This window comes from Chelonia mydas, chromosome 27, assembly GCF_015237465.2.
Source record: "Chelonia mydas isolate rCheMyd1 chromosome 27, rCheMyd1.pri.v2, whole genome shotgun sequence".
Classification (NCBI taxonomy): Eukaryota; Metazoa; Chordata; order Testudines; family Cheloniidae; genus Chelonia; species Chelonia mydas.
Genome location: NC_057860.1, coordinates 6956351 through 6983508, shown reverse-complemented (window position 1 = coordinate 6983508; position 27158 = coordinate 6956351). Strand labels below are relative to the sequence as shown.

The 27158-nt window shown below is 44.3% G+C and overlaps 1 protein-coding gene across 8 annotated transcripts in view; it reads right to left on the bottom strand.

The window, feature by feature from the left end:
* Window positions 1-283: 283 nt before the first annotated feature.
* The window catches only part of TANC2 (tetratricopeptide repeat, ankyrin repeat and coiled-coil containing 2), a 675729-nt gene continuing 648854 nt past the window's right edge, over window positions 284-27158 (bottom strand). For 4 of the 8 annotated variants that reach the window (XM_037886783.2, XM_043537034.1, XM_043537035.1 and 1 more), the window contains 9 exons: window positions 26151-26284; window positions 25168-25291; window positions 17684-17859; window positions 17267-17399; window positions 16695-16724; window positions 15676-15767; window positions 12320-12466; window positions 9790-9890; window positions 284-7628 (listed from right to left, as the gene is read on the bottom strand). In XM_037886783.2, the coding sequence (XP_037742711.1) occupies window positions 5690-7628; window positions 9790-9890; window positions 12320-12466; window positions 15676-15767; window positions 16695-16724; window positions 17267-17399; window positions 17684-17859; window positions 25168-25291; window positions 26151-26284 (2876 nt within the window). In that variant the 3' untranslated portion in view covers window positions 284-5689. The remainder of the gene's footprint in view (window positions 7629-9789; window positions 9891-12319; window positions 12467-15675; window positions 15768-16694; window positions 16725-17266; window positions 17400-17683; window positions 17860-25167; window positions 25292-26150; window positions 26285-27158) is intronic. The other 4 variants (XM_037886786.2, XM_037886787.2, XM_037886784.2 and 1 more) reach the window with 3 other exon arrangements.

Below are 27158 nucleotides of genomic sequence, written 5' to 3'. Positions count from 1 at the left end.
CTGCAGCAATGAGGAAAACACCAGGCCAGACTCTTTTCAAGTGTTAACCATTTATAAATAAGTACATTTTTTTCATACGTACAGGTCATTGTACAGATTACAATCTGTATACATGGGGGCAAATGCATTCGTTTGAACTTTTCACATCTATCTCACAGCTCACATGTACAGACAAGAAAACGCTGCTCAAGCAAATACAGCAAAGGAAAAAATAGTTTTTCTTTCCTTGTACATCAGAGGCTGAGGGCCTCAGTTGAGTGCAGGAGTTGCCTTCACCCTGCACAATATCACAACTGTGTCGTGTTCAATATATCCGTAGAGAGAACAGAACATGCATTGAGTAATATACTGTACAGAGAAAGTCCTTTACATCAGAATTATAGAAAAGCTAAAGGAAAATTAAGTGTCTTAAAGATCTTCCCCGCAAGTGTCTTGAAGGATGGCAACCAGTACTATTTATTTAGTACAGATCATCCAAGGGTATATCCTGTACATCTTTGTACTAATTCAAATCCTCTTGAAAGTGGAGCGGACGGACCAGAGACAAAAATGCTGTAATATTACGGACAGTAAAATGCTGGACAGACATGACACCGTCACCGCTGGAAGCGACCACATTGGAATCTCTAGGTTATTGATGTATTGGCAAAATGGACCTAAGCACGGAGCGACTCCCCTAGTTTGTCTGGTATGTCAGGGCCCACCAAGGCATAGTGCAGCTAGTGACCTACCTCTGAGGCTTTCCCACCAACCCCTAACAAGACTCTGCGTTCTAGCAGTGGCCAAGCCCCATCTCCTGCGTAACTGAGCAGTAAGCGTAAACGCTCCAGCTCAGGTTGCTAAGTGGCATGAGTGCAGCCGAATGGCTGGTAGAATATAAAGGATACAGTGTATTGATCTGGTGTCCATTCCCTTTAATAGCGCTGATTGGGTTAGTTTTGTTTTCTCCTGGGTGTCGTGTATACATCAGGAAAAGGTTCCAGTGTGATTCAGCTGTTGTCAGGCGTTGCACACAAATGAATCTTGCTAAATAATTCAGCCCTTAGTGGTTTGTATTAGAAAAAGAGTTTGATTGAATAAAAGTCCATCAATTATTCAAGTAATTCTGAAAAAGCAGATCCACCTTCACCATTGTGCTTGTGTCCACATGCATCCCCACCAAATTTTCCTTTGAGCAACCAGAAGTGAATTAAAGGCATTTTGCTATGGAGGTCTCTGCGACACTGCACAGTAGATACAGTAGCTATTACCCTAAGCCCTTTTTTAAAGATCAGTAATTGTGGTAGATGAATTGTCTGGAATGTCCAAAGGAAAAATAACAACAACCAAAGAGCTTGCAACAGATCAGCAAGGACACACCTTAGCAATTAAGGTTAAAAAACTCACAGGCGTGCTTGGTGCGCTAAGTAAGGCGTAGCTGGCACTTCGGTTTTAGCTAGACTTCTTCTGGGTAACCCTGAATATACAATAATCTTTGTACTAGGGTACTGAGTTACTGGTACTTAGCAGCCACCCTCGCCAGGACTTACCTAAACCATCATTTGAATTAAGTATGTGCACAAAAACTTCTAAAGAAACAAAATTCTAGGCCCAGTCTTCCACTAAAACTACCCTAAGTTACCGTGCATGTGATTCCAACAGGCCAGGTCAGCCAAAACTGGCACAGTCCTCACCTACACAACAGCATTTCTCTGCACCCAGTAATATAAGGAAGAAGGGGGTACAGCTCAGGCTGTCCAACTCTGGTCTCCCTCTGAGATGGGTCCAAGGGCCTCACTCCTTGAACCCTTCACTCCTCTAACCCTGTCTTCAAAACTCGCCAGTACCATTCCTAAGCTGGCTTGTAGTGATCACCTTGGAGCCACACACAAAGCTGGTACCCTCTCCCCTGGGGTTGAGTGAAGTCTTTCCAGCTGGGGAATCCCGATCCGCTCAGCTGGGATAGAAATTCTAGCTCAGTCCAATGCCCAGTGCCCTCTCAAGGTGACTCTGTGTGGAGTCACAATGACATCTAGTGGCTAGTTTGGTTACAACAAGTATTTGTTTAGGAATACCCCTCAGACTACATTCCAAGGAAAACATTCTTGGGGTCCTGACATAGGCATCAAGAAACTGTTTTACCTGGTGCACCTGAAGAATCCCACTTTCGATGGCAGTCTCAAATTACGTAGCTCCTGCTGGGGTGGGGGGCCATGGTGGTAGTCTTAATTATGCCAACAGGAGAAATGTACAGGATCTAAGTACAGCCTGTCTGGAAATCCTGACACCAGCCAGGGGTACGGTACAGGATTTTCCTACTTTCCTCAGCAGACAAGTTTACAAGATACACATCTAACCTGAAGGGGGAGGGGAAATCTGAGTGAAATTTCAGTCTTGTGCTCTATTGAGTTGCCTTTAGCTAGTGTACTCTACAACCAAGACAAAATATGACAGCAGATACAAACTAACGGCCATGCCAGATACTAATTATGACTTTGAAGATACAAACGGGGGTTTAAATAAATATTGATTTTTCAATTGAGAATTGTGTTCCTTACCGATCCAGTAACTAAAGAAACAAATAGACCTCAGGTGTCCTAAGAAAATTGCTGGGGAAGCGCTTTAAAAATCACTGCAAATAGTTTTGTATTTAAAAATGACTCAATCTTTTGCTGCTTATATACAACAGTTAGTTCTTGTGCTATAAATGTTATGATTCATTGCTTCATTTCTTTTTTCTTTTTGAAAAATACACGGAGACAAGAGGTGTTATGCTATTTTCTAATGAAGACACTACTCACGCTTAAATAGCCAGTATTTATCATCGTAACAAATTCAAACAGTAAAGTGCACCATTTACAGAGAGAACAGATGGTAAACCATTAGTGCAAGAATCCTGTGAAAATGTAACACACGATATTGTGGAAAAAAAACCCTGCACGCTACAGTATTTAAGCGTTGTTTCATTTTTGTATTAGTGTTAAAGTGTGAGCTGTTTTTTTGCTCCTTAAAACATCTTCATAAACCCACAGTTGTACATGTAAGTGCTTTTAGGGGACATTTCTAAAGTACAGTACTGGAATCACATGGCAGTGAATAGCAAAGCAAAGCACAGTCAGAGATATTACAATGGCGTTATCTTCGACAAGGATCATTCAGTTTGGATTCTCTTAACAATAAGATTAGAGATGACTGGCTTATGGCAGCAGCATGTCTCACTTAACTGTATATAAAAAAGGGACGGGGTAAAATTTGATTACTTTGTCCTTTCAGAAGAAACTACTGAAGCTAAAAAGCCATCCATTTGTTCAGGAAAGACAGGGCTTTGAACAAAAACATGATGTTATTAAAAAAAATCAATGGACACAATCTAGCTAGCTTGGTGCACTGTAGGGAAGATTCAAACAATCAGTTGCTCCTTATAAGGTAGAACACACTTAAAAAAAGAGAGAAACAATACTGGTCAGTATCCTTTTCAATGACAGAAATAGTGCATGCAGCTTCCTTTCTTCGTGGCCCAGTCTAAAGGTGTTGGGAAGGCGGCATAGGTAACTGGGAAGGCTCCCACTTTTATAACCTGCTTAGAGATCCCTGTAATAAAGCAAAGGGAGAAAATTCTTCTTGCCCCTTGGGGAAAAAAATAAACCTCCAATACAAAGGCTGTCTTGGAGAAATATAAAAGTGTCCCACAAATATCCGAGTGGAAGAAACGTAATCCCCGAAAGAACACAGAGGCAAAACCAAGAGTACTTTCCATCTGTCAGTGAGAGACACGCCTGGCCTGTCCCAAGGGTGGCGCCTCTCAGTTTGGACTAAGTAGTGAAATTACAACAAATGGTGCTGAGCCACTTTAATCAAAGCCAGGGGTTACTAAGAGTTTTAGGGCCGGATCCTCAACTGGTTTAAAACATCGTAGCTGTGCTGCGGTCACAACGGAGTGACGCCGATTTACACTAGCTGAGGATCTACCCTTAACTGGGTTCAATGCATGTTTCCTTTTACGACAAGATTCACGTAGCCCTTTGGAAACAAACCACGTGAACTCTTTCCAAGGACCAATTCCCTTCGTAAGAGTTGATATGAGATGCAATACTGGGCAACAGGCACTGGTTTGCTTTAAAACAAGCTACAATATTACTGCTCTTCCCATCCACCTGGCTGTTTGCTCTCAGTTACTGAAAAGGCAGATTAAAAACGTAACCAACAATAAATCAAGCAAAGAAAGCTCCCTCTATGCAAACAAAACTCCAGAAAATTCTTGGAAAGTTCTGTAAAAATGGTTTTTGGAAATGTCCCCTGCTTTTCACACCGACTCAATACTAGTTGCATCTGATTGAAAAGAAAAAGAAAGAAAGAAACCAGAACAAAACAAAAACATTTTCCTGAAATAGAGCACATAAATTAATTATAAATATCTCTCTTAACTACAGGTTCTTAAAGAGCAAAACATCGTCTCTAACATTTACAGGTATGGAACACAGCAACCGCTTTCCAAAATTCCAGGAACAAACCTTGCAGCTCTAAGAAACACACATTTTACTCATTAATTCCTTGGAGGAGTGCAGCCCCGCACTGCAGCACGCAGCTTCCAAAGAGTAGGTGCAAACACAAAGGAAATGGCAAGGCAAGGCTGTGTGTTCAGAAGGACTTTACTAAAGTGACTCCTTGGACACTTTCTGGCTTGGAAACCTCCATGTCATGTTATGCAGCATGATCAAAAAAAGATCTAAGATTCCTTCCTCCATTGAGGGTTTCCTATTCAACTTTTCCTCGCAAGCAAAACGAAAACCCATTAAACTGTCCTGGTGAAAATGTGGTGGTGTGTGTGAGATGCAATCATCTGCTGGAGGTGTGAAGAAAAGGTTGCAGTTAATTCTGCTTACAAAATGCACAAGAGGTTTCTAGCCAATTCCTTTGGCCGATTAAAATTCACAAAAGGGGCAGAGTTTGATTGCTCTCTAAATATTTTTAAAATGCCTCAGAGTAAATCAATACTGTGGCATTTGGAACGTAGCTGTCGAAGTAGCAAAGATCTTATGGTCCCCACTCATTCCGACAGGCTACAGTATTAAAAACAACAAACAAATCCAATTCAGATTAAAATGCTATAAAACCAGCTCAAGCAGGTTGGTTATTATGCATAGCTACTTGTTATTAAAAGCAAATAAAGCCCCATTCGGTGCAGATAACGAGCTCTTTGTGGGCAAGAGACAAGTGGGAAGATGAAGACTCTGGTTGTCTAGAGGAATACCGGACAATGCAAATTTTGAAAAGGCTGCCAATTCTTAGCCAGCTTCCACTAGGAATTTTCATAAGCATTTTCATGAGAGCTCCTTAAAACCAAAGAAACCAGTTAGATTTGAACATGAACTCTTGCAAAGAGCTGGTTACCTCCCACTGTATAGGGGACCTATCTGGGTTAACCCACTCCATGTACTAACATATCCTGATTGACAGCTGAAACCTGGGAGGGAACTCAGTCTGAACTGGGCAAACAATACTGGCTTGTTTGATGTTGGCTTCACCGTCAGCTGGGTACCAAAGGATTCTGAGCACGTGCATGGCTGTCTGATCACCACACAGAAATTACCGGAGAAACTTGCTCATGTAGCTACCAAATAGAAATAATAGTAATAATAAAAATATAGGTGGGAATCAAGCCTGGAAACGTGTGCTGAAAACATAAGGGTCTTACTCCAACAAGTGTCTTTTACACATTAGACTCCACAAACGGTCTCTTTGGTTTGATAGGGGAGGTCTGCCCTTGTCTAGAGTCCCTGGAGAGCTGCCTGTACAGGTTGTCCTGATAGGCCTGGGCAACGGGCAGTGTCCTAGCCACCTTAACATCTGGATATGAGGAGGCTTGGCTGACTCTCTCCAGGAGGTCTCCCCGGGACCCATTGGCTAGCATCCCATGGGGGCTGTAATAGTCTTCCTCTAGCAAATGGCCATTCTGTGCATTGTTGGTTTTGTTATAAAAGGCAATGTTGCTGATTGAAGAAGGTGGGCTAAACGATTCTGGCTGGGGGAGGTTTCCAGGAGATGTCGGACTAATAACAGTATCCACTGAAGACACAGCCCAGGTCCGGGTCTGTTGGTGGAGATGGGGGTACTGCTGAGTCCGAGCGGTTTTATCTATAATTCCCATGAACGGCGTGGTCCTGGAACGGGCTGGTTCACTGGGGTAACTCCCCTGAGGTGGAGAGACTGGAGAAAGTTCATCACATGATCTGTCATAGGCTGGCTTGAGAGGGATCTCCATTTGCTGAATAGAAGCAGAAGGGCGGAAGGTAGGAGTCAGGTTGGAGGTGGATGAGATGCTATTGCTAGAAGGGGAGAATCGGAGGCCAACACTTTGAGAATGAAGCAGCGGTCTTGGAGTTGGTGGGTGAGGCTTTATTTCGTTGGGGTTGATAGTAATGGGCCTTCTGATTAGGTGAGACACATCAGGAGAACCAAGCTGGCTGGAGGGAAGGGAAGAACGTTCCAGATCAAGCTTTGAATGACAGACCGGATAATAGGAAGCGGACTGACTGCGCCCAATCTGCGGGGTCTGACTGTATCTCATTCCACCCCTGTATGCTGAGGAAGGCCTCTGTGGAAGATCTTCTTTAGTTAGCCCTCCATGCTGGCAGATAGCTCCTGCGCTAAGGCTGGCTTGAACATGTTGCACTGGTCTACCATCACCCACTATTCCACTAATTGAACCTTGGTAGACCAACCTACTCTGACCAACTCCCATTTCCCCGGATGCAGACTGGTATTTGCTGGCCATAGAATGGGCAACTTGGCTGTAAGCACCGGTTGGAATCACAGTACTAGAATGCACAGCAGAGCTCGGCTGGTTGCTTCTTACGATCTGCGCCTTGGCTGGCTGTAGCCTGTGCCCTTGCTGTGGGACTGCAACAGGAATCTGGGGAATCTGGAAGGACCTCTGTGTCATTTTGGATAACGGAGACTTTGGTCTACCAGGGAGTTGGTTAACACTAGGTTCTTGCTGGTAACGTACTGGGGAGCCAGACTGGGCCCTATAGACACTTATACTTTCTGCAGGAGGGCTGGCTCGATACTGAGGACCTCTACGGAGGGGTGAAGGTGGTGGACTTTGATATTCTTTCCCTTGACCTCCAACTGGAGGTGGACTGAAGCGGTAAGAGGAACCTTGGTGAGCAGGGGAAGTATGTGGCGGACTAGGTCTGTAATGATTGTTCTGGTGTGTTGGAGACAGAGCAGGAGAGGTGGACTGGTACCCTTGTCTTGTTGGTGAACCCACAGAACTATTGGACCTGAAGTCAAAAACTTGATGTGACCCAAGAGGTGAGCCCGAAATATAGGCTGAATCCCGGTGAGTGGGGGAAGGGGGTGGGCTCTGGATGATGGGAAGCCCTTGGCTGGGCCTCGACTCTGTCTGTAAGCCAATGGAAACATTTTCTACATCCTGCTCAAGATACTCCTCTTCAAAGAGATCTTGCACAGAGTACAGTTCTTCATGCTGGGCTTCAGCTTCCGGCTCCGCTGGGGGTTGCTGCTGCTGTTGCATCTGTCTACATTCTTCCTCCACTCTCATCAGCAGCCGCTGGATCTCACGATTGTTCGGACACAGCTTGATGGCCTCGTTCAGATCCTCCAGGGCTGCTGAAAACTGCCTGCTTGACAAGGGGACAGACATGAGAATTGAAGTTACTCTGGATTTGAATGAAGCCTTTTGGGGATTCTATTGAGCTTGAGCAGCTTGTCTTTACTTAGGGAGAGGCTGTGATCTCTACAGCGGCTTTCTCGAGCTCTGCCTTATGTGCCTCCATTTGGTTACTTTACACCAAACAAAGAAAAACATTGTTAGTCATTCTGGGTAGGAGGGAGACACATTACTGGGACAGCACAACCCAGCCCGGTAATTATCCTTTCACTTGGAGAGTGCTTTACATATTAATTACCCCTCAAAGCACCCCATAAGCTTTGTCAGCAGATTGTCCCCAGTTTACAGAAGGGGAAAATGAAGCACAAGACGTTGTGCCAAGCTCACCACTGGAGTAAGCAAGAGCAACTCTGTCCACTTCGACGGAGCTGCAGCTGCTCATGCCAGTGGCCCATTTAGCTTCTTCTGACTTGCCCAAGGCCCCATAATGGCAGGGGTGGCTCTAGAACTCCAGGGTTCCCGCAGTCAATGCATAAGACCAGGCTGCCTCTCGGACTTTGCTGCGTACTGGGTTTGTCTCCTCAGGATGAAGGGAACAAAGCAGGGAGAGGTCCCAACAGTCACAAGCTCGCAAGGCCCCCGTGGAAGATGCTCTTTGGGACTGACACTGTGAAGGCTAGCCTATGAGGAGTAAGGGGATGGGGTATTCAGGGGAGGTGGGTTGTCATTTACAGGGACACTGTTAGCTTTTGAACAAAATTGAATCTATTTGAACACGATTGTGATCTGGTGGTGAACAGCCTCCAGATTCAACATGTGACTTTGTATAAAATGCTCCCATTCACTGCTCCATCATAGAGAAAGAAAAACCCCAAATGCCTCCCACCACTTTGGTAAGACCCACTCCAAACCAGGGGAGAGCAGGTAAGGTAACTGCATTCCCCAGACCTACGCTGATCTCAATGGTGATGCTGGCGCACAAACAAGGAAGGAACCAAAAAGAGCCATGCTGAGCCTGTTTCATTAGAGAGATGGGGAAACAATGCTGCCTGTATGTAGGAAAGGACCAAATTATCTGGAAAAGGCATTTGAGGGTTAAACATCTGTAAATGTTTTGCAGCCAGTGGAGAAGGAAAACATTCAAGGAAAGCTACAAAATGTCAGTCTGGTTCAACTAGCTGGGCTTGTCTCTGGAAGAGAAGGTCATGGGTTTGCTCCCACATAAGACTTGAGCTCCCTGCAGTGATAGCTAGGGTAGACGCACAGTTAAAAGTGTTGTCTTTGGGATGAGAAGTTAAACTGCGGGGTCTTCTCCTCAGCTCTGATGTTTACACAAATGGACATTAAATATCCTCTGGCTAATGGGGAGGCTTTGCACTGCCATGCAGGCAAAAGTGGTGTCTCACTCCACTGACTGAGCAGAGACTAGCAGTCGTGCAGTGACAGTGTGCTCAGCTCCTGAGGGAGAGACTCAAAAGCAAACCCTCCTGCCACTCCAGGAATGGCATTGACAGGTTCTGCAGGGATCTCGTCTCCCTGGGCCTTCAGGGAGATTTAATGAGGGAATCCTCCTGGCTGCATCTGAAATGTAGCGAGATCTCACTATCACATTTGTCTAGTGCCCAGTATGGTGCATGAGCTATTGCTGAAAGCACACTGGCCTGGCATTTGCCCACAAAGTCACTGCACTACTAGTAGCCAAAATTTTGCCTTGAAGAAGAACGCTTTAGAACGGACAGATTCATAGATTCCTAGGCCAGAAGGGACCATTGTGACCATTTCATTGTCGTACCTCCTGTAGAACACAGGCCATAGCAATTCTATGAATGAATCCTTGCTTCCAGTCCAATAGCTGCGGGTGAACTAGAGTGTGTCTTTTAGAAAAGTCATTCAGTTGTGATTTGAAGCTGTCCAGTGATGTAAGGTGCTGAGTATATTCCAACAAACTCAACTACAACCAGCTTCTCAAAAGTTCACATGAACGTGCTCCACAGGGATTACTAAATAAGGGAGGATGTTGGTTTTGGGGTCTTTTACAGCCGCCCTAGTCAATGTTCCTTTGCAATTTGTTCTTACGGGGATACTCATGTAGTTTTGCATGGTCAATTCCTACACCGCTGTGCCCACACTTGCAGAGAACAGCCCCTCTCACTTCTCTCTCTCTCTCGCCTCACCTGCTGCTGCGTTTGGCCCTTGCTCTTGCATAGTAAGCTTCATAAGATTTCGGTTTCAGCTCCAGTGCTTTAGTGGCAAATTCCTCCGCCATTCCAAAATCCTGTCATTACAATAGGTGTGTAGATAAGTAATTGAATATATATATATATATAAATAAAAAATATATACAACTTGGGAACAAAACAAAATTATATGGACAAAGTTTTTGCATGTAGAGTTGGAAAACCTGATGGTACTTTTAACATGGATCAGACATCATTGATAGCAAGAGAGCTACAACGGTGTCCAGAAGCGGCAAACCCATTTCATAATGTTAGACACTGTACGGCACCCACACTAACCCAAGGTGAAAATGTCTCTCAGATTTGCTCCTTTCTCTACCTCTTGGATCCCAATCAAGGGCATGCAGTCCCTGTGCAGTAACCTACATCCTCCAGTGAACATCTGCTCTCACAGAGGCTAGAAGGTCATCTCAGGAAGGATTTTCCACTGTTGAAACCATTAGGAAACCCTTCCCCCCACCCCTCCACTCCCCCCGGTGACTGTGTCTGGCACACACACTAACACTAGGGATCGTGAATAACACTCCTCCGGGAGGAAAGGGATATCGGTGCCTATATAGCTATGTGCACCAATGTACAGGTACAACTGTAGGACCTGTTCGCAGTGCACTCTCTCTCACTTCCCTCTGTTCCTCCCCTTCAGGGACTACTTAGAAAACACTGACTTGGGGGTGAAGGGGAAGGTGGTGGAACAGAATGCAGATTGGTTAAAATGCTCGTGTGTGGCACTGCCATGAATGGTACATTATCGGCTAAGGTATAACTCTTCCTGATTGCCCTTCCCTTGACCTTGTCTTCCCTAGTGCCCATGTGCCTCGCCACAGAGCTCATGTGAGCACTCAATAGGGTGCCCACTTGCCAGTGGGGTGGCTTTGGTACAGCACCCGCTTGCCCATCATGTCTAGCAATGGCTTTGGGCTGTAACAGTCAGCAGTTCTAGGATACGGTGTTTAATACAATTCCTTTTCGCTTAAAAAATAAGCAAGGCAAACTCCGCTGGGCTCCAAATGGAGTTTATCAGGGCACACTGGCTGCAGTCACTCACGAGTGTAACTTGGAAAAGCTTTTGGCATCTTATATACTGAAAAGGACTTCTGTGAACCATAGCTGTGTGCTACTTTACCAGTTAATACAACGTTCCCAGGCAAGTATGCACTGTCAATATGACTTTGATTTTGACTGTATTTGGCTCACGCAATACTAATCATAATGCACCAACCAGCCATTGAAACAGGTCATTTGTATCTTAAGAAAAGCATGTCTTCAGAACAGAAACCCACGGAGGAAAGCTCGCTTAGTTTCAGTTCTATTTCCAGACACTTGCCTTTTATTCAAATATCTTTTCTGCTTGGTTTAAAATTGATTAACTGTTTCTTGAACATATCAAGGCTTCTTATGAAATAAATTTCTGCACCCAAATACACAAAAAATGATAAGTGTGGGTCTACAGGGACTGATTTTAGTTTGCATCTGCAATTCCAGTCACTCAGCTATCGAAATCACTTATCAGAGGATGCAATCTGTGGTTTAGATGTCCATGTGAGCTAAATTATGGGTGCAATGATATGCCCCTGCAATTTTGTGCCAAAAAAAAAGAAAAGGAAAAAAGAGGAAGTTTTAAGGCTTGGCTGAAAATTTGGCCCTGAAAGTGCAGGCTTAGCAGAAAGTTGGCTTGTTTAAAGGTGAGTTTAACATCTCTGTAGTGTTCTCTGATTGTTGTGTTGTTTGCTAGCCAGCATTAAGATCACTACACATGTCACTTTCATCTATCTCCTTCAACAGCTTAAAGAAATGAAGGCATCACAAAGTCCCCTCCCTTGCATTATAATCCTGGCCAGCACCTGGGTCTGATGAAGACTTTCACTTCTCAAATCTATGGAGACTGGTCAGGTTGTGGAGATGTGATGCTCTCAGAATCCAGAGAAGGGGAGAGGTGGCATGTGTCTCTTTTGGAGGAACAGAGAGACTCCAGAAGATTATCCCTATGTGCAGCTAAATTAGAGCAGGGGGAAGAACAGGGACATGGTGTTCTGGGAGGAGGGAGGGAGAGTGTTTCTGGATGAGTCATCGCCCTGGGGAAGTGAGAGCTCTCTAAGCTCCCTGATTTCAAATTCATTGGTATTCAAATGATCACATCTACTGACTCCACCCCTCACCACTGCCCTCGATATCAGAGAAATACTAACCTCTCCACCCTCAAATTCATATTGTCATCAGAAATGAGTAATAAAAAATTCAGAAAGCTCTAAACATGGAAATGAATTTTTAATCGTTTGAAATGAGTATTAAATCACTACTTTACTTCTTCCGAATTGTAAATACCAGTGCTCTGTGAAGGACAACCAGGTTACAGAGAGGAGAGATTTCAGAGGCCATAGCAGTACTGTGGGAGAGACACACTCTGTTATGCGCAGGCAGGAAGCTGGCAGCTTGCTCTGAAGGGACTTGAAGAGTGTGTGGAACTTACGTTCATTTTCCTTCGACATCGGGAGAGGTTGAGGAGGAGTGACACCTTCAGCTCACGGAAGGTTTTCAGGTCTTCTCCAAATCCTTCCCTGGGGAATTTCTTCAACGCGTACTGGTAGCGCTGTGCAGCTTCCTTCACTTTACCTTTCTAAGAGAAGGGTAAGATGTCAAAATACACCACCTGGTTGACTGAAGAGTGGCAGCAGCTTGTTAATTGCTGAAAAGCAGCCCATTAATCAGCTGTGGTGACTGTACGGGCCAGGTAACACCGCTTAGGTGCTGTTCTCCTTTTCAGAAAGAACAGCCAGAACATTTGATCAAGGGAACGGTTTCTAAACTGGAGATGCATTCTGCAAGAACTGCTCCCCCCAGTTCACGCAGAGATCTCAAGCTACAGTAGAAAACAGAGCAGGAACTTTGTAGAAACAAGAATCTATTTTATAGCTAGATTTGTTTGAGTTTGGCTGCCACTGCCCTGTCTACAGCAACAGTCTTGGGTGCGTTCCTCCAGTCCTGCAGCACAATACAGAAACATTAATGACACTGCTTTACGAAAGCATTATGGACAGTTTCTTTAAAAATTCTCCTTCTTCACTGCTAGAAATTGGCTTTAGAGCAAACTTCTCATTGCCCTCCTTGGTCCTATCTTTTAGCTGGATGGCAATTGTATCTTATTTCTGGATTTATTGGTATAAGCAAACAAATTCCCTCTTTTAAAAACTCCCTGGAACTGCTGGAATTGAGGCATATTTTGTAGGTAAAGTGCTGTGCTCCTTGTGGGAGATGCAGGGCCAGATTAACCCATCACTGGCCTCTAGGCAAACATACACCTCTGGGCCCTTACCTTCTAACACCAATAATAACAAATTGACTACATGACATTAATACCACAGTACGCTGACATAATTCAACTCAAATGGCAGGGGATGCAGAAATAAGTTAAGGTCCCCACAGTAATATTAGCTCACCCATACTGCACATAGGGCCAAGTCCTTAGCCCAACACTCAGTCAGGCACATCTGGCATACAGGGTTACAGCGTCTGCACCACTCAGGTTTGGGCTGGCCATCCCTCCGTCATGATGAAAGGACAGCTGGGCCAAACCCACGTGGCGCTGTGAACTCATATGTAGAGGAGGTCCATTCTGGTTCTCCCCCCTAAATTGGGCCCTAGGCACATGCCTAGTTCGCTTATGCATTAATCCATCCCCGGGGAAGTGATAAGTGCTTTAGAAATATCACAGAGAGATCAGATAGAATTCCTTCACCCACTACTGTAATGCAGCTACCTCTGGCATGTAACATGGCAGCAATATTACATAACTGTTGGGCAAGGGCACCTGAAGGTGGACACTTTCTAGATGTCATATACTGGTTACTGTAATTTCCAACACTGATGTAACGAACAGTTAATCTAATAACAAGCACCCTGATGAAGCGAAAGATTTTTTAGAGTAAATTCCATACGCTGAAGGGCTACAAGGTTGAAAGTTGTAGAAAATCAGACTGAACGTTGCCCTTTCTTCTCACATGGATGGAAAAGGGCACGGCATGTAAAAACAGTATCATTCTTCAAAAGGATCCGGTAAAATCTGTTCTATACTGGGTATGTTTCCCTCCCCATGTGATGTGCTGCCCTGCAAGCTATGCCAGGCACTCAGGCTGGAGTGAACAATTATGCGTAGTGACCTCTCCCTGGGCAAATGGCAGTATTGAAAGCTGCTCTATGGCTTGACTGTGCAGGGGACATCCATGTGAGGAGACCCTGGAGACGCTTACTATGTGACCTCATGGAAATGAGGCACAGTCAAAGAGGGTGCCCTTTGAGCGTGTTGGCTCACAGGTGATTCAGGAGCATTTCCTCTTGCTCCAGGCAAGACTCTGACATCTGGGCCTTTGCCGTGTGTTGGAGGTGGGGCGGAGCTGCTCTGCCTCAGGAGCAGCACTGGAGATGCTGTGTCTCTGGCAGGTCCAATGTCTTCTGGGCTGCTCCGTGTGCAATTGGGGAGCAATTCGTTTCACCCATTAGAAGGGAGCAGCTTGCTCCTATCGGCCAGTGTATGAGGGGGACAAAGCCATGATCCCACCTCTTTCCCAACTGCTTTTAGGCACCCTGACTTTCTTGAGGAGGAACAAGTAGTCTTCGCATTCCCTACAGACTGAGCAGCCCAAGGACTGCTACGGGGGGAGGCCCATGAACAGACATGCATGGGAAGAGGGATGCATGCCCCTTTCTTTCACCCTGAGCTAGCCCCTCTGGGCAAGCAGGGACTGTGTGTGGCATAGAAGCAGACATTCAATCCCTATGAATGAGTGTTCTGTGTTGCTCAGCAGAAGCCTAAGATTAATGAGATCCACTGGCAGACCTCCTCAGCTTGAAGGATGGTAGCTATTGCCTTTGTTCCGGATGGAGGATTTGAGTCTGGTGGAATCCTTAGGGCTTAGACATGTGAGTGAAGGGGAGGCCTCTCTGAGGGGGAGGATAAACCTGGTCGTATTATTGTATCTCCGATATTTTTTTTTTTAAATGCACAAATTTGACACATGGGCAGCAATGGGGGAAAAAAAGAGGGAGGGGAAAAACGGGAATTAGGACACATGCAATTCATGACTATCCAGACATTAATTTTGCAGCTGCAAATATTAAGCTTTAAAATCCTTGAGACTCAAGTTCCTCAGTTGTGTCATATATCCCTGGCAGATGAGTTCAGTTACGGTGCCAGCTTTGCATATTTTCTACTTCACTCTCAGACTCACTCTGAATCATCGTTGGACTTATAGCTTCTTGTGTGTGTATGCGAATCTCCAGGCATGGAAGACCAGCTACAAATAAATGCAGAGCAAAGGGCCTCTATTACTGTCATTGTGAAATGTCACCCTAATGGTATGACAGGCTAAAAAAACCATGTCCTGAGAATTTGCTTTCATTACATGGACATTTTTTCCTGTGACACTCGTATTGTGTTTTCTCCTTGTTGTATAGGAATGACTCTGCTACATAACAATGACACTGCCAAGCTACATCATCAGTGCTATAAAATCCCTGTAAAACGCTTTGGTTCTGGAATTTTCAAGGAGGAAAACCAGTGAAGTCTCACCTCGCATCCAAACCATGCAGACATATTTTGCTTTGTTTCAGCCCTGTTTAAATTTAGCAATCAGAAGGTAAAACTCCTCTGCACTGCAAGAAATGCAGTAAGTGTTGTTTTATTTATAGAAATGTGGCTCTCTCTTGGCTTGGATTAAGGGGGCAAGTGTCGCCGAGCAAACGGACACCTGGAGAACAAGACATCACACCAAGTAACTCCGTAGCCCTCTCACTGTCATCCCTTGGAAAAATCTCTGCTCTCCTTCTCACCTTATAGAACATGTCCCCCTCCTCCATCAGCTTGCTCAAGAGGATGATCATGATGTCTGGTTTGGAGGTGGCCATCGCCCAGGTTGCTGGACCTGTAGTGTACAGGATGCATGATGGGTAAAAAACTCATACAATGCAAGGGTGGTAGGAAGCTAGGTGGAAAAAATATCCTGGGGTGGGAATTTCTGCTGGAGAGAACAACTTGGCGTGGTCAAGGAGCAGACTGCTTCAAATTAAAGAGCTGGCCGTTCATCTTGCATTTCTTAAATGAACACCATCTTCGACACAATGTCTTTCCTTTGTATTCGTTTAAAAAAAGAACCAGGTCTTTCAATGATCACAAGAGGGCAGCACATGTTGTAGAATAAGCTTTGGGGGAAATGGTTTGGTTTAAAAAAAATGTTTAAAGAGGAAATCAAAGTGATTACATAAAAAAGCATGTTACGTAAATATATATAAATTTAACAGAGCTAATCAATAATTCAGCCACCTAGATATTAGGACTAGGTTTTGATTTGAAACTTCATATGATGTGAAATACTAAAGAATGGAAAATTCAGTAAGCTGGAGAATATAACAACAAAATCTTTTAGGCAGAGCCCACGCTGCAGCAGGTTATTCTAAGGTCTTGTTCCCACAGTTGACTCCCCACAGGCAGAGATCTGCACCAATGCAGGGTCTCACTGACTTCAGTGAGTGCAGGCATCCACCCATACAGAGTCAACTGATGGATCAAGGTCTAATACAGCGAGGGAGCAGCGGTAAAAATTTTAGCAGAGTTCATTAGTCTGGGTGAAGAATGAGTCAACCATATTTTAAAAGTGGATCCAATGTGTTTTTCAGGATTAGTTTTTGAGTTCAAGTTATTCTCTGCAACAGTCATAAACAAAATATTTTAAGGTGAGGTAAATTAAAAGATTAGGGGTAGAGGGGAATGCATGCAGGCTAAATCAAACAGAAGAAGGCAAAGCTGACAAAGTCATCAGATCAAGCCTGATGCTGACAGCGATGAAATATACCTCGAGGGCGACTCGGTAACGTCTGACAACCTTCAAAGAAAGGAGAAAACAAAAAGTTGTAGGGGGGAGGGGAAATGGATGAAGGTGAAAAAAAACAAAAACAAAGAAAGGAAAAAGCAGCAGTGAGAGGCAGGCAGCAAAGAAGCCAATGCACCAGCAAAATCCCCTCCAAGGGCAAGGTAACGGGAGTGGCTGTGTGGAGCAGCGCAGTTAACGCTAGGATCTGAAAGCATATACAGAGCATGTGAAAGCAGCAGCTCACAGCAATGCATGAATAGAGTACTGTTGATAGACCGGGACTAGTAAAGGTAGAAAAGCATTACCATAGGAAAGGCCTCGCCAAAGAAACCGCTGCTTATTGGTTACGTTTGCTAAGTAGTATGGCAGCAAAAATCACAGTTTAACAAACAGAACATGACAGTAAGAACTCTCGTGCTGCACTCTGGGTAGGAAACAGCAGCTCCACTTTAACATTCACACAAATATTACATTTACACTGCAGAAAGCAGACCCTCTCCCCAGACGTCTTGCTTTAGTAAACAGCTGAAAGAGCGGTTCCCCCTTCGCCCTACCTATCTTCGCTCCTTTTTTCAGAAGAGTGACCACGACGGAAGTGTTGCGGCACCCCACGGCCCTGTCGAGTGGGCGCATCCCGCTGTAGTCAACATGCTCAATCATGGCACCATGGTCCACCAGAAACTGAACCTGGAATGATGAATGCCACAGTCACCACTGCCCTATGCAAGACCAACCGGGCATAATTCCATGCCACGTGTATGGGGCTCCTGGGACTTATCCTGGGCCCATCACTAGAATATCTGAGATAAAGTTACTCTTGCGTTGCTCTAGTCGGCAGGTCTGGGTGCTACGTGAATGCAGGCAACGTGCTCATGATTAACAATAAGATGGGTGAGACATTTGAGCACTAATATTTTATGATATTTCAGCTGATTGCTTCCTTGTTCTGCAATTATTAACATGGCACTTACCACCTCTGCATCACCATAGAAAGCTGCCAGGTCCAGGGGAGTGCGTCCATTCTTGTCAGCGTGGTCTGTGGCAGCTCCATTCTCCACCAGGGAACGCACCACAGAAAGATGGCCCTTCAGACAGGCCCAGCTAAGGGCAGTCAGTCCTTCTTTGTCCATTAGCGAAATGGACCCACCTGAAAGAGCAAGTGCAAGTCCACGTAGGAGCTCTCTCTTGTACAGGGCTTGGTACTATTAAACAACAACAGTAATCACACTTAGCACTGCTACACAGTAGCACTTTCTATTTGCAGAGTGATGTACAAGTGTTAACTACTTTCCCAGGGTTCCCAGTCTGACTATCCCTGTTTTTCTGATGGAGCCGTTAATTGACTTGCTCAAGGCCACATAAACTGTCAGTTACAGAGTCAGGATAAGGACTCAGGAGAGTTCTTCCTTTAATCACTAGACTATGATGATCAATCCATCAACCTGGCTTTCTGTTGATTTATGTTCCTGTAAGTATAATTAAAGGGAAACCTAATGGCATTATTAGCACAGCCACCATCCATGATTATTAAAGAAATGAACAACATCAAACTTCTTGAGATCCCAAGTCATTATGGACCAAACCCTGAGCAGCTGGGCTGGGCCCTGGGCAGGTGTGTGCATGGAAGAGATGGGAGTGAATCAGCTCCCTGAGAATGCAGAGCAGCTGGAAGCTGCTTCAGCACCACAGTTCCCGTAGCCACTGCAGCTCTCATGCCATCTCTGCAGCAGTTCTGTTACCAGGGCCCCGGCTATGTCTCGAAGAGAATGTGGCGCAAACCTCAAAAACCTGCATATAAACAGCTTCTAAAACAACATACAGGACAATCAGATCCTGTTCTAATGATTTGGCAAGGCCTGAGCTCAGGGGTTTTGCATTTCCACAGCTGCAGGAGATAACAATACTAATAAGTGACGCAGAATTCAGGGAATGCAGCTACCTGCTCTCTCACCAGCTGCTGCAGGGAGGTAATGACCCTGTAATCATCTCTTAAAGGTGAACGAAAAGCCAGACTCTAATATGAGGCGAACACTACATTGGCACAGTTGTTACTCTCTGAGCACCAGCAGTGCTGCACACGCAATGTTGGACAGTCCCTGCCTCAAAGAAGTTCAAAATCTAAATCAGTCAGAGGATTAATGGTACCTTGAGGTTGGATAAACACTTGGGAAACCGCTTTATTTTTAAAGCGGAAGACACAGCTCCTGCTCCACTGTTATATTACAGTGATTTGGGGCTAGACTCACCAAGCATTTACAGCAGCTTGAACCCTAGTGGAAGGCCATGGCAACTGAAATCCACCAGAGAGGAGACTGCGACTAACTGGAGTTGGTTCACACCAAAATGCACTTTGTCCCCACTTAGATCTGTAGGCTTTTCTGCCAAACTCCTTATGAATAGCTAGTTGGATTTGAGATCCCTCCCCACAGACATCAAGAAGCCCACTCTTCTCTCTCAGGAACTCTGCCAATATGGACAGAGTCTGGAAAGAGATGCAAAGGCATCCTGGAGTAATCAGCCGTAGTGGCTCTGTCTACACAGGACAAAAAGGTGCTTTTTCAGATGAGTTAGCTTAATTTTATCAACCCCACCTCTCACCCTCCATAGCACTCATGTAATCACAGTTTAAACATCTTTGAGATCAGTTGAGCTGGTGGTGTTGTAGTTATCAAGTTACATTAACTCAGCTGAGCTAACTTGATGGGATCCCTTGTGGGATCAGACACCGTCGACTGAGAGCCAACAGGAGAGGGACCCAAAGTTTTCTTGGACAGTCGGGAGCTACTGAAAGATCATCCAACTTCTGTCTCTCATGATCTAGGTCAGAATCTTTGGCATGAGGGAGGGACATGAGAGAACATAAATAACTAGAGTATGTGAACACTGCTCTTCATGGAAAGGGAAGGGTTCTGTTGCTAGAACAATGGCAATGTTTTCATTCCAAAGTGTGATGAAAGGACCTAAATCAGGTGCATCCCTCTGAAGAAAGTGCTTTTCCACCACCCACAATCATGACTCTATTACCAACAGGTTGAAACACTGTGGTATTGAGGTCTTCTTCTCCACTAGGTAAAATGACAATCTCCAGCAAATTCTATCACATCCACTATGGGTTCTTGACTGGTTCCAAATGCAAAGGGATGACTTACAGCCATCCTCTCAGCAAAAGCAGGGGAGCCAGAAGAATGTATTTTCCAATCCTCTTCATTCATCTAGGTCAATGTGTTCACTGGATAGACCACAAATCCATTTAGATTATCCAGACAACATACCTCGGATATCCGCAGCCTTATTCCTTGCATGCTGGCTTCAAATTTCCCTTTGGAGAGGAGCAAGAGCCTAACATGCTGACACAGGCAAGTTCACTTGGGATACAACCAAGAAAGTCTCCACTGAGAGCTCTAAACACATTCATGGCGCCATGCTTGGGCACAACCTCCAAATTGGAGTGTAGAATGCCAAAAGGATGTGTGGCAACCTCACGGGACAACAGAGCCAGATGTCTCGTTCAGAAACAGATGGTACTTTGGTTCCCCAAGAGGCATACACCAAACACAGCTTGGATATACACATGTAAGCCCAGTTTTAACTACCACCAATATCCTCTTACTCTGACACCCTTCTCCTACACTGCCCCTCACTCTGTCCTGAACAGCTTTTAAAGCTGCATGGAAGGGTCAGCTAGCCTGTAGTCAGCCAATCAGAGAGCAGCATGCTCATGAAAGTGGTTACAGAGGCATTCTCTTTTCCTAGCTGCACTCTGGGGACCAAGCAGCCAAAGGTTTCCGTTCTATTTTCTTCCAGAATCTTCCTGCACAGGTAAGTACAACTCCCATGAGAATTGGGAAAGGCTAGAAGCCACAACAACCACCAGCCTTTTTAATCCTTTCCGGAGATCAGGACATGCCCTATTCTAGGGTGACACATGAAGACCCCAGGGTATTGATGCACCAGTGCAGCTTTAAGTGCACAATTCAGACTGCTTCAAGGATGTCAAAATGCTGCTCCTAGGCCTATCATGCCTGACCTCTACACATGTGCTAAATCCATGAGGCAGTCATTGCTCTCAGCAGGATCTACATTGGACTCTGCTCACCGTGAGGAGTGACTTTCCTTAAGGTCCTTCAGACCCACTTAGCACTGGGGGAAGCCAAACATGACACAAGCCACTAGCCCTCAACTCTGTCAGGTTAGGGTGACACCCTGGAACTGCTCCCATATGTAGGTGAGTTGTGATTACTGCTGTGGCAGGAAAGGCCCTTTGTGTGAGTGCATCCAGAGCATGTAAAACTGCAGGGCTGCTTCTCCTTGTCCAAAAACGAATCAGGTTAAAAACAAGATTCAAAGTGTGACCCAGTCAACAATCAAACAGTAAAAGATTTACCTGACAAAGAGACACAGACAAGAGAAAAAGGGATTGCATCAAACGCACGAGTGATGCACTGGAGCCTCAACAAACTAGAGAACCTTTTACATTTATATTTGAAAATAAGTCAGTGAATGAGATCGTAAGAGGGGCTCCACTTCAATTCTCAGTCAAAAGGGCCAAGGATCTGCTCTAGGATCACCACACCTGGCAGAGTGACACGCAGCAACAGATGATGGAAGGTGCAGATCGTATCTGTACAGAGAAAGGAACCCAAGGGCAGCTACAGATCAAAATGCCCAGGTAGGTGTGTGCCTCCGCTGGGGAAGGACTGATGGGTGATTTCCATAGCTTAGAACTCAGTGCTATGAAACAGAGGCACACAATCTAGAGAGGGTGGAACAAATACAACTTGGACCCTTGGAAAAGCAAATATATTTTCAGTTGTTATGAGGGATAGATTTTTGCAAACTGCTTTTAAACTAGTCCCTCCCGATGTGTGGTATAAGAGCTGTCTCTGCATTGTCAGACAGAGAGATCATGCCATTGCCTGGTTTACAAGTTAAATTGGAACGCACAACCTCTCCACACTAATCCAAGCTGTCGTTTACCAAGTGAACTCAAAGTCCTTGCCTCTGTAAACTTGGCACCAGTGGAACATATGGATCAAAGCCAAGATTTTTCACAGCTGGGTCTGCCAGCACTTCAGAACTGAGGGATTGAGGGAGAAAGTTTATTCTGTTGGCTGGTAACTGTCCACACCATCCTGAAACTTCACTGCTCCCCAGAAGAGATGGGAAAGCGAAAGCTGGTCTACAAGCAAAAGATACATTGATGATCCAGTGTCTGGACCAGGAAGACACAATATTTAGAGCTCTCTTGTGCCTGTTGAGTCTGTTTAAACAGCTGTTTTGTATATAAAAAAAGCTTCTTCACTTCCATGCTAAAGGTCCTTCACTTTACTGATGTTGGAAAACAGAGCTTGCCAGTAGTATAGGAATATTCTGGAAGGATGATGGATATCACCACCTGATTCACTTAAAGCAAACATCTGCTGATGTTGTGATACACCCAAAACCATCCCGAACCACTGACCTCTTCCTTCCCTCCCGCTATCTTTTGCACCAAGTAGTATAAGATTGGTGACTGTATGAGGCAAGATGCGCTGTGTCTGCTGAAAAGCATAATCTATATCCAATGTTTCAGATATAATCCAAAACCGAAGAGATCTCTAAATTGAATGCTCATGTAGAGTTCTCATGCCTCTGTGTACTGCAATTCCAGCTCAACATATGACAGAATTCCATCCAGCTGCAGCCAGAAAATGTCAATGTAATGTCCACATGCCCAGCAATCCTGGATATTACCAAGAACACCAGGTAATTCTGCAAATGTGAATTTCAAATTGATTGATGACAGTAACTCTGTTAATAAAACGTGTTTACAAATGCTGCCTCTGCTAATCAAGTACAGTTAAATAAGATTTGTGTTGCAACATACTAATTAACACTTATGGTTTCTGATTCACACTTTGATTTTAATGAAACGCTGAACAGGATTTCAAAGCCATTGTAATTAAAATGCATCGTCTAGTGCTATATTCTACCTGAGCTTGGTTTAAGTTTTCAGCTGTATGTTTTATGCTAGTGGATGCTAATTAAGCTATTGTATTGCAGAGCATCTCTTATGAAAGGTGATTTTCATATTCTTGACCTCTCTACCCCTCTAGGGTCATGAAGCTCAGAGGGAGATTATACATGAACTGGACTTTTCTGACTTTTTTATATCCAGGACCAGATTAGCTGATTCTGCTCTTTCATGTTTGCTCTGCTATACAAAGTTTTCCATCCAGTGCTCACCCAGGTTTAAAGAGTGCACATCTCTCTCATGTCTGTTAAATAATACTCATTTTAAGATAGATGGAGAGATGCAAAGGTCAGAATTTTAATAGGGGCAAAAAGAATAAGGATGATTAATGAGAACAATCTCAAGAGCGGGCCCATCTCGCTCTACAAGTCACAGCACTAAACAGTGGGGATTGCTGGGGCATATACTCCCAGAATGGCCAGGGTGAGCAATGGGAATAATATTTTAAATAGCTACGTAAATATTCTATGTAAGAGTCTTACAATTAATATTTTAGCCAGCAGGAATACTAGATAGACACAGCTACTTATGACAATAAGGAAAATATCCCTCCCCACAGTGGTTTGAGTTTAGGGAGCATATCTGAAAAGAAAAAATATGAGGACAAACTGGAGCAAAATATTAAAAGAAAGGGAAGCTTCTGGGGCCTTTCCCCGCTGCCTCCCCTCTGCCGTGTGTACACACCACGAGTGGGGACGCAGCCTGCCTTTCACTATGGCATACGGCTATGCCCCCACCCTAGACAGCACCACAAGGACAGGCAAGTGTAGACAAGGTTTAATTACAAGTGTTAAACTGTGTCCCAAACTGTGTTCAATACTCAAGCCACGATTGAGCCTTGGGATTTGGTCTTGTTGACGCATGCATTTAAATGGTTTCCATCATGATGCTCGTTATCACCAGGAAGTATGTTTCCTAGTTTTGATGTGGTTTTTGGATCATATCCGAAACATTGGATATAGATTATGCTTTTGATGTGGCACTGCAACAGATATGGCAATTTCTTGCAATATCATTGAAAACCCTTATTGAATTAAGTTTAAGTATCTTTGGGGTCCATTGTATTAAATGCAAAGTTTATGTATTATTGTGGACTGGGGTTGTATGTAACATCTCTAGGCGGGAGATGTGATGTGAGGCCTGGGAGTTCAGAGGACTATATTGCAAATGTGCCAAAAAAGAATGGAATTTTAGGACAATAAGTGCTAAGTGGATTTCTTTGGGAATACCCTAGGGAGAGGCTAATGCAAATTCTCCACCTCTGGTTATGCAAAAATCCTATCTTTTGAAGCTACGCCCTGAGGAGAGGGTATTTGTCTGCTGATAACCTATTCCCAGAGACTAGACATCAAAAGCCCAAACTGTGTAAAGAAACCAGCTGGTGGTTCTGATTCTGAGGTGAGACAGATATGAACTTGTCACCATGGGGAAAACCCAGTTGTGGGTTTTGAAGGACTGATACCTGCGAGAGCTCTAGGCTGGAGCTGGGATGACCTCTGGTAATCTTTTTAGCACGCATGTGGTTCTTTTATTGTTTTTAATACATTTTCTCTGTAAAACTTGATGGCTGAAGCTTTCACCATGCGTTATTCAATAAGGCTCTCAAATGAGCACATGGCATTGAGGCGATACACACCCAAGACAGAAAACAAATGAACAGCCAAGACTAAGGCCATGACTATTTCAGTCCTATTTCCCTAAAATTACAAATCATGGCTTCCAACAATGCAGATCCACTGGTGGTAGCAACTCTGGGAGCCCTAGTGTAGACAAAGTGCCAGCAGCCACCAGTGTCACCTAGCCTTGCCTTCAGCAGGGTTAGATGACATGGTGGGTAAAATTCCAGCACCCGATCTGCATTAGCTCTCCAACCATTGCAACCAAAGGGTGTGTGTGTGTGAACTGTTAGTAACAACAAGGAAGAATTTTAGAAACAATAGTCCAGTGCAGAAACCCTCCAATTAAATTTGGCAGGATAATATTGTCAAACCCGGAAGCATGCTGTTTGACGTAAGAATAGCGTCACTCTAGAATAGCATGCATCCGACGAAGTGGGGATTCACCCACGAAAGCTCATGCTCCAATATACATGTTAGTCTATAAGGTTCCACAGGACTCTTTGCCGCTTTTACAGATCCCGACTAACATGGCTACCCTTCTGATTCTAGAATCGCTGCAACAGCTCATGCTTTTTTATTTTTAAATTTGAGTTTCAATGTTTTCAGTGTATGCATTCCACAAGGCAGGAGGAGGAAACTGTTCAAGGTGCTGAGGGGCCTTGAGACTACCAAATCATGTAATGCACTTACATGCGATCTAACCTGCACCACCAGACAACAGACTGTCAGTGGTCCCAGTGATGTCAGTGATTTGATCTTTTGGTTTACCCTGGCCTGTCTCAAACACCAGTAGCCTAGTGCTGGGCTCCAACTAAGATCTAACCTTGTGCAAGTAAGAATTCCACGGTGCCTAGATGTCCCTCAGAAGCAGCCATCATCAAAGGAGTCCGACCCTGCTTGTCTGCCATGTTTACATCAGCGCCATGGGTGAGTAAGAGCTCTACAATCTGAAACACATAAAACAAGGATACAATTTATACAAAGAGGTTCTGCTGGGATGAAATGAGAGCTGAGATACAGCATAGGAGTCCACCTGCCTTGAAACCTCCTCAAACCTCAGACACAGAGAAAGAAATTACTTCTTTATCTGTATTTTTTCTCCCTGCTCACTGCAGACTTTGGAGTGCCTGGCACTTAACCTGTTGCCCAGGTTTTATCTGCCACTGTCTTTTAAAGTGAGGTGTGGCTGGGGGTTGTAGTGGATTAGTTCACGTAGAAAATATTATTGTTCTTAATCTAAATGAACTAAAGTGTACTAAAATAGCATGGTCCTGGCTGCATTACAAAGGCTGTAATAATAATAACCACAATAATCCTAATGATAATAGCTAAATTTACACCAGCACTTTCTATCTTTTAGATAGTTAATAGAGAATGCACCAGGACAGCCACTAGTTCTTTTAAGACAGCCATTAATTCTAACTCAGGTTACATTTCAAGGCTTAAAACCTTTTCTATTTAACCACAATAATAAGAGTATCATATTTAGGAGAAACCACTCACATAGCACCAGAAGTAAAGACCTACATCTTCTAAAATGACTGGTGATTTTGTGATGCCCGAACTAAGACACCTTAAAGGGGCTTCATTTTATACGCCCTCTCCAAATGAAACATTGTGGAACATTTAGGCCAAAGCATTTAGCTGGGCATGTCAGAAGCCTGATGGCTGAACATTTCCTCTGTGGAATACTAGTATAAGGGATTATCTCAATGCACAACTCTATAATTACCAAAGACATGCACACCTGCCACCCTAGTCAAATGAGAAATAACTTTTGGAGGATGCTGCAGTGACCTCATTTACCTGCCAGTGGCCTTGTCTCACTGCACTGAACAACGGCACCACTCCACGTCGATTTGGCTGGGCCACCGCTGCTCCTTGCTCTAGAAGCAGACGACATACTTCCAGCTTGCCCCGTCCTGCAGCAGCTGTCAGAGCTGAAAGGGGGAAGAGGGGAGAGAGAGAGAAGGTCTTTTAGAACTGCGTATTTCCAGCAGTAAGAAAACTGTCTGCTTTTCTACTTTCAGTGATCAGAAAATAAAATGTGCTTTATGTTAAACAGATTTTCTTTCAATTTCACCAAGTAAAAGGAGCGGCTCAGCTGGCTTGTACTTGAGCATTACAGTGAACTAAATAATACTAATAAAAAAATTCCAGTGAAAACAAATAAAAAAAACAGTAATAAAAAAACCTAGTTCACCCCAAAAATTGATACCAGAGAAAGAAACCCTGTTCTGCTCATTCACGGCAATTTGTGAGTAGCTTTCACTAGGGCTGTAATTTCTGCAAGTAATTTCAAATCTCTCTTCCCTCCAAACATCTGCATTCCCTCCACCCATTTCCCCCTGCTTTACCAGCCCTTCTTTAAAGTCTCACGACTGGCAGAGCTGAGAACAGTCCTGCCAGGATGACCCTGAAGGTTACAGTTCTTATATTCAGGGCCTAGATACTACCCTCATAGGTAGGATTAAAAAAGACAAACAATGCATAGATAGAGCTATGATATTTTGCTAGTTGTAATTTTCACTAATCACTTATATTTTATTGTCAAAGGTTAGTCCTTTCTGTAAAGAGACTTCATAAGATCCTGGAAAAAGAGTACTGTATGACAAAGACCTTTTTCCTTTCCCCCAAGTTGCAATGGACCAGGAAAACCACCCCCAGCTATGATAATCACCAAATAATCTACTGGTATATTTAACTATGAAGTTCAAGGCAGTGTAATTTGAAACTTTAAACATTTCCCCTTGTGCCTCCTGCAGCTTCTCTGCTGCACAGTACAGCATACAATCCAGGGATTCTACAACCCAG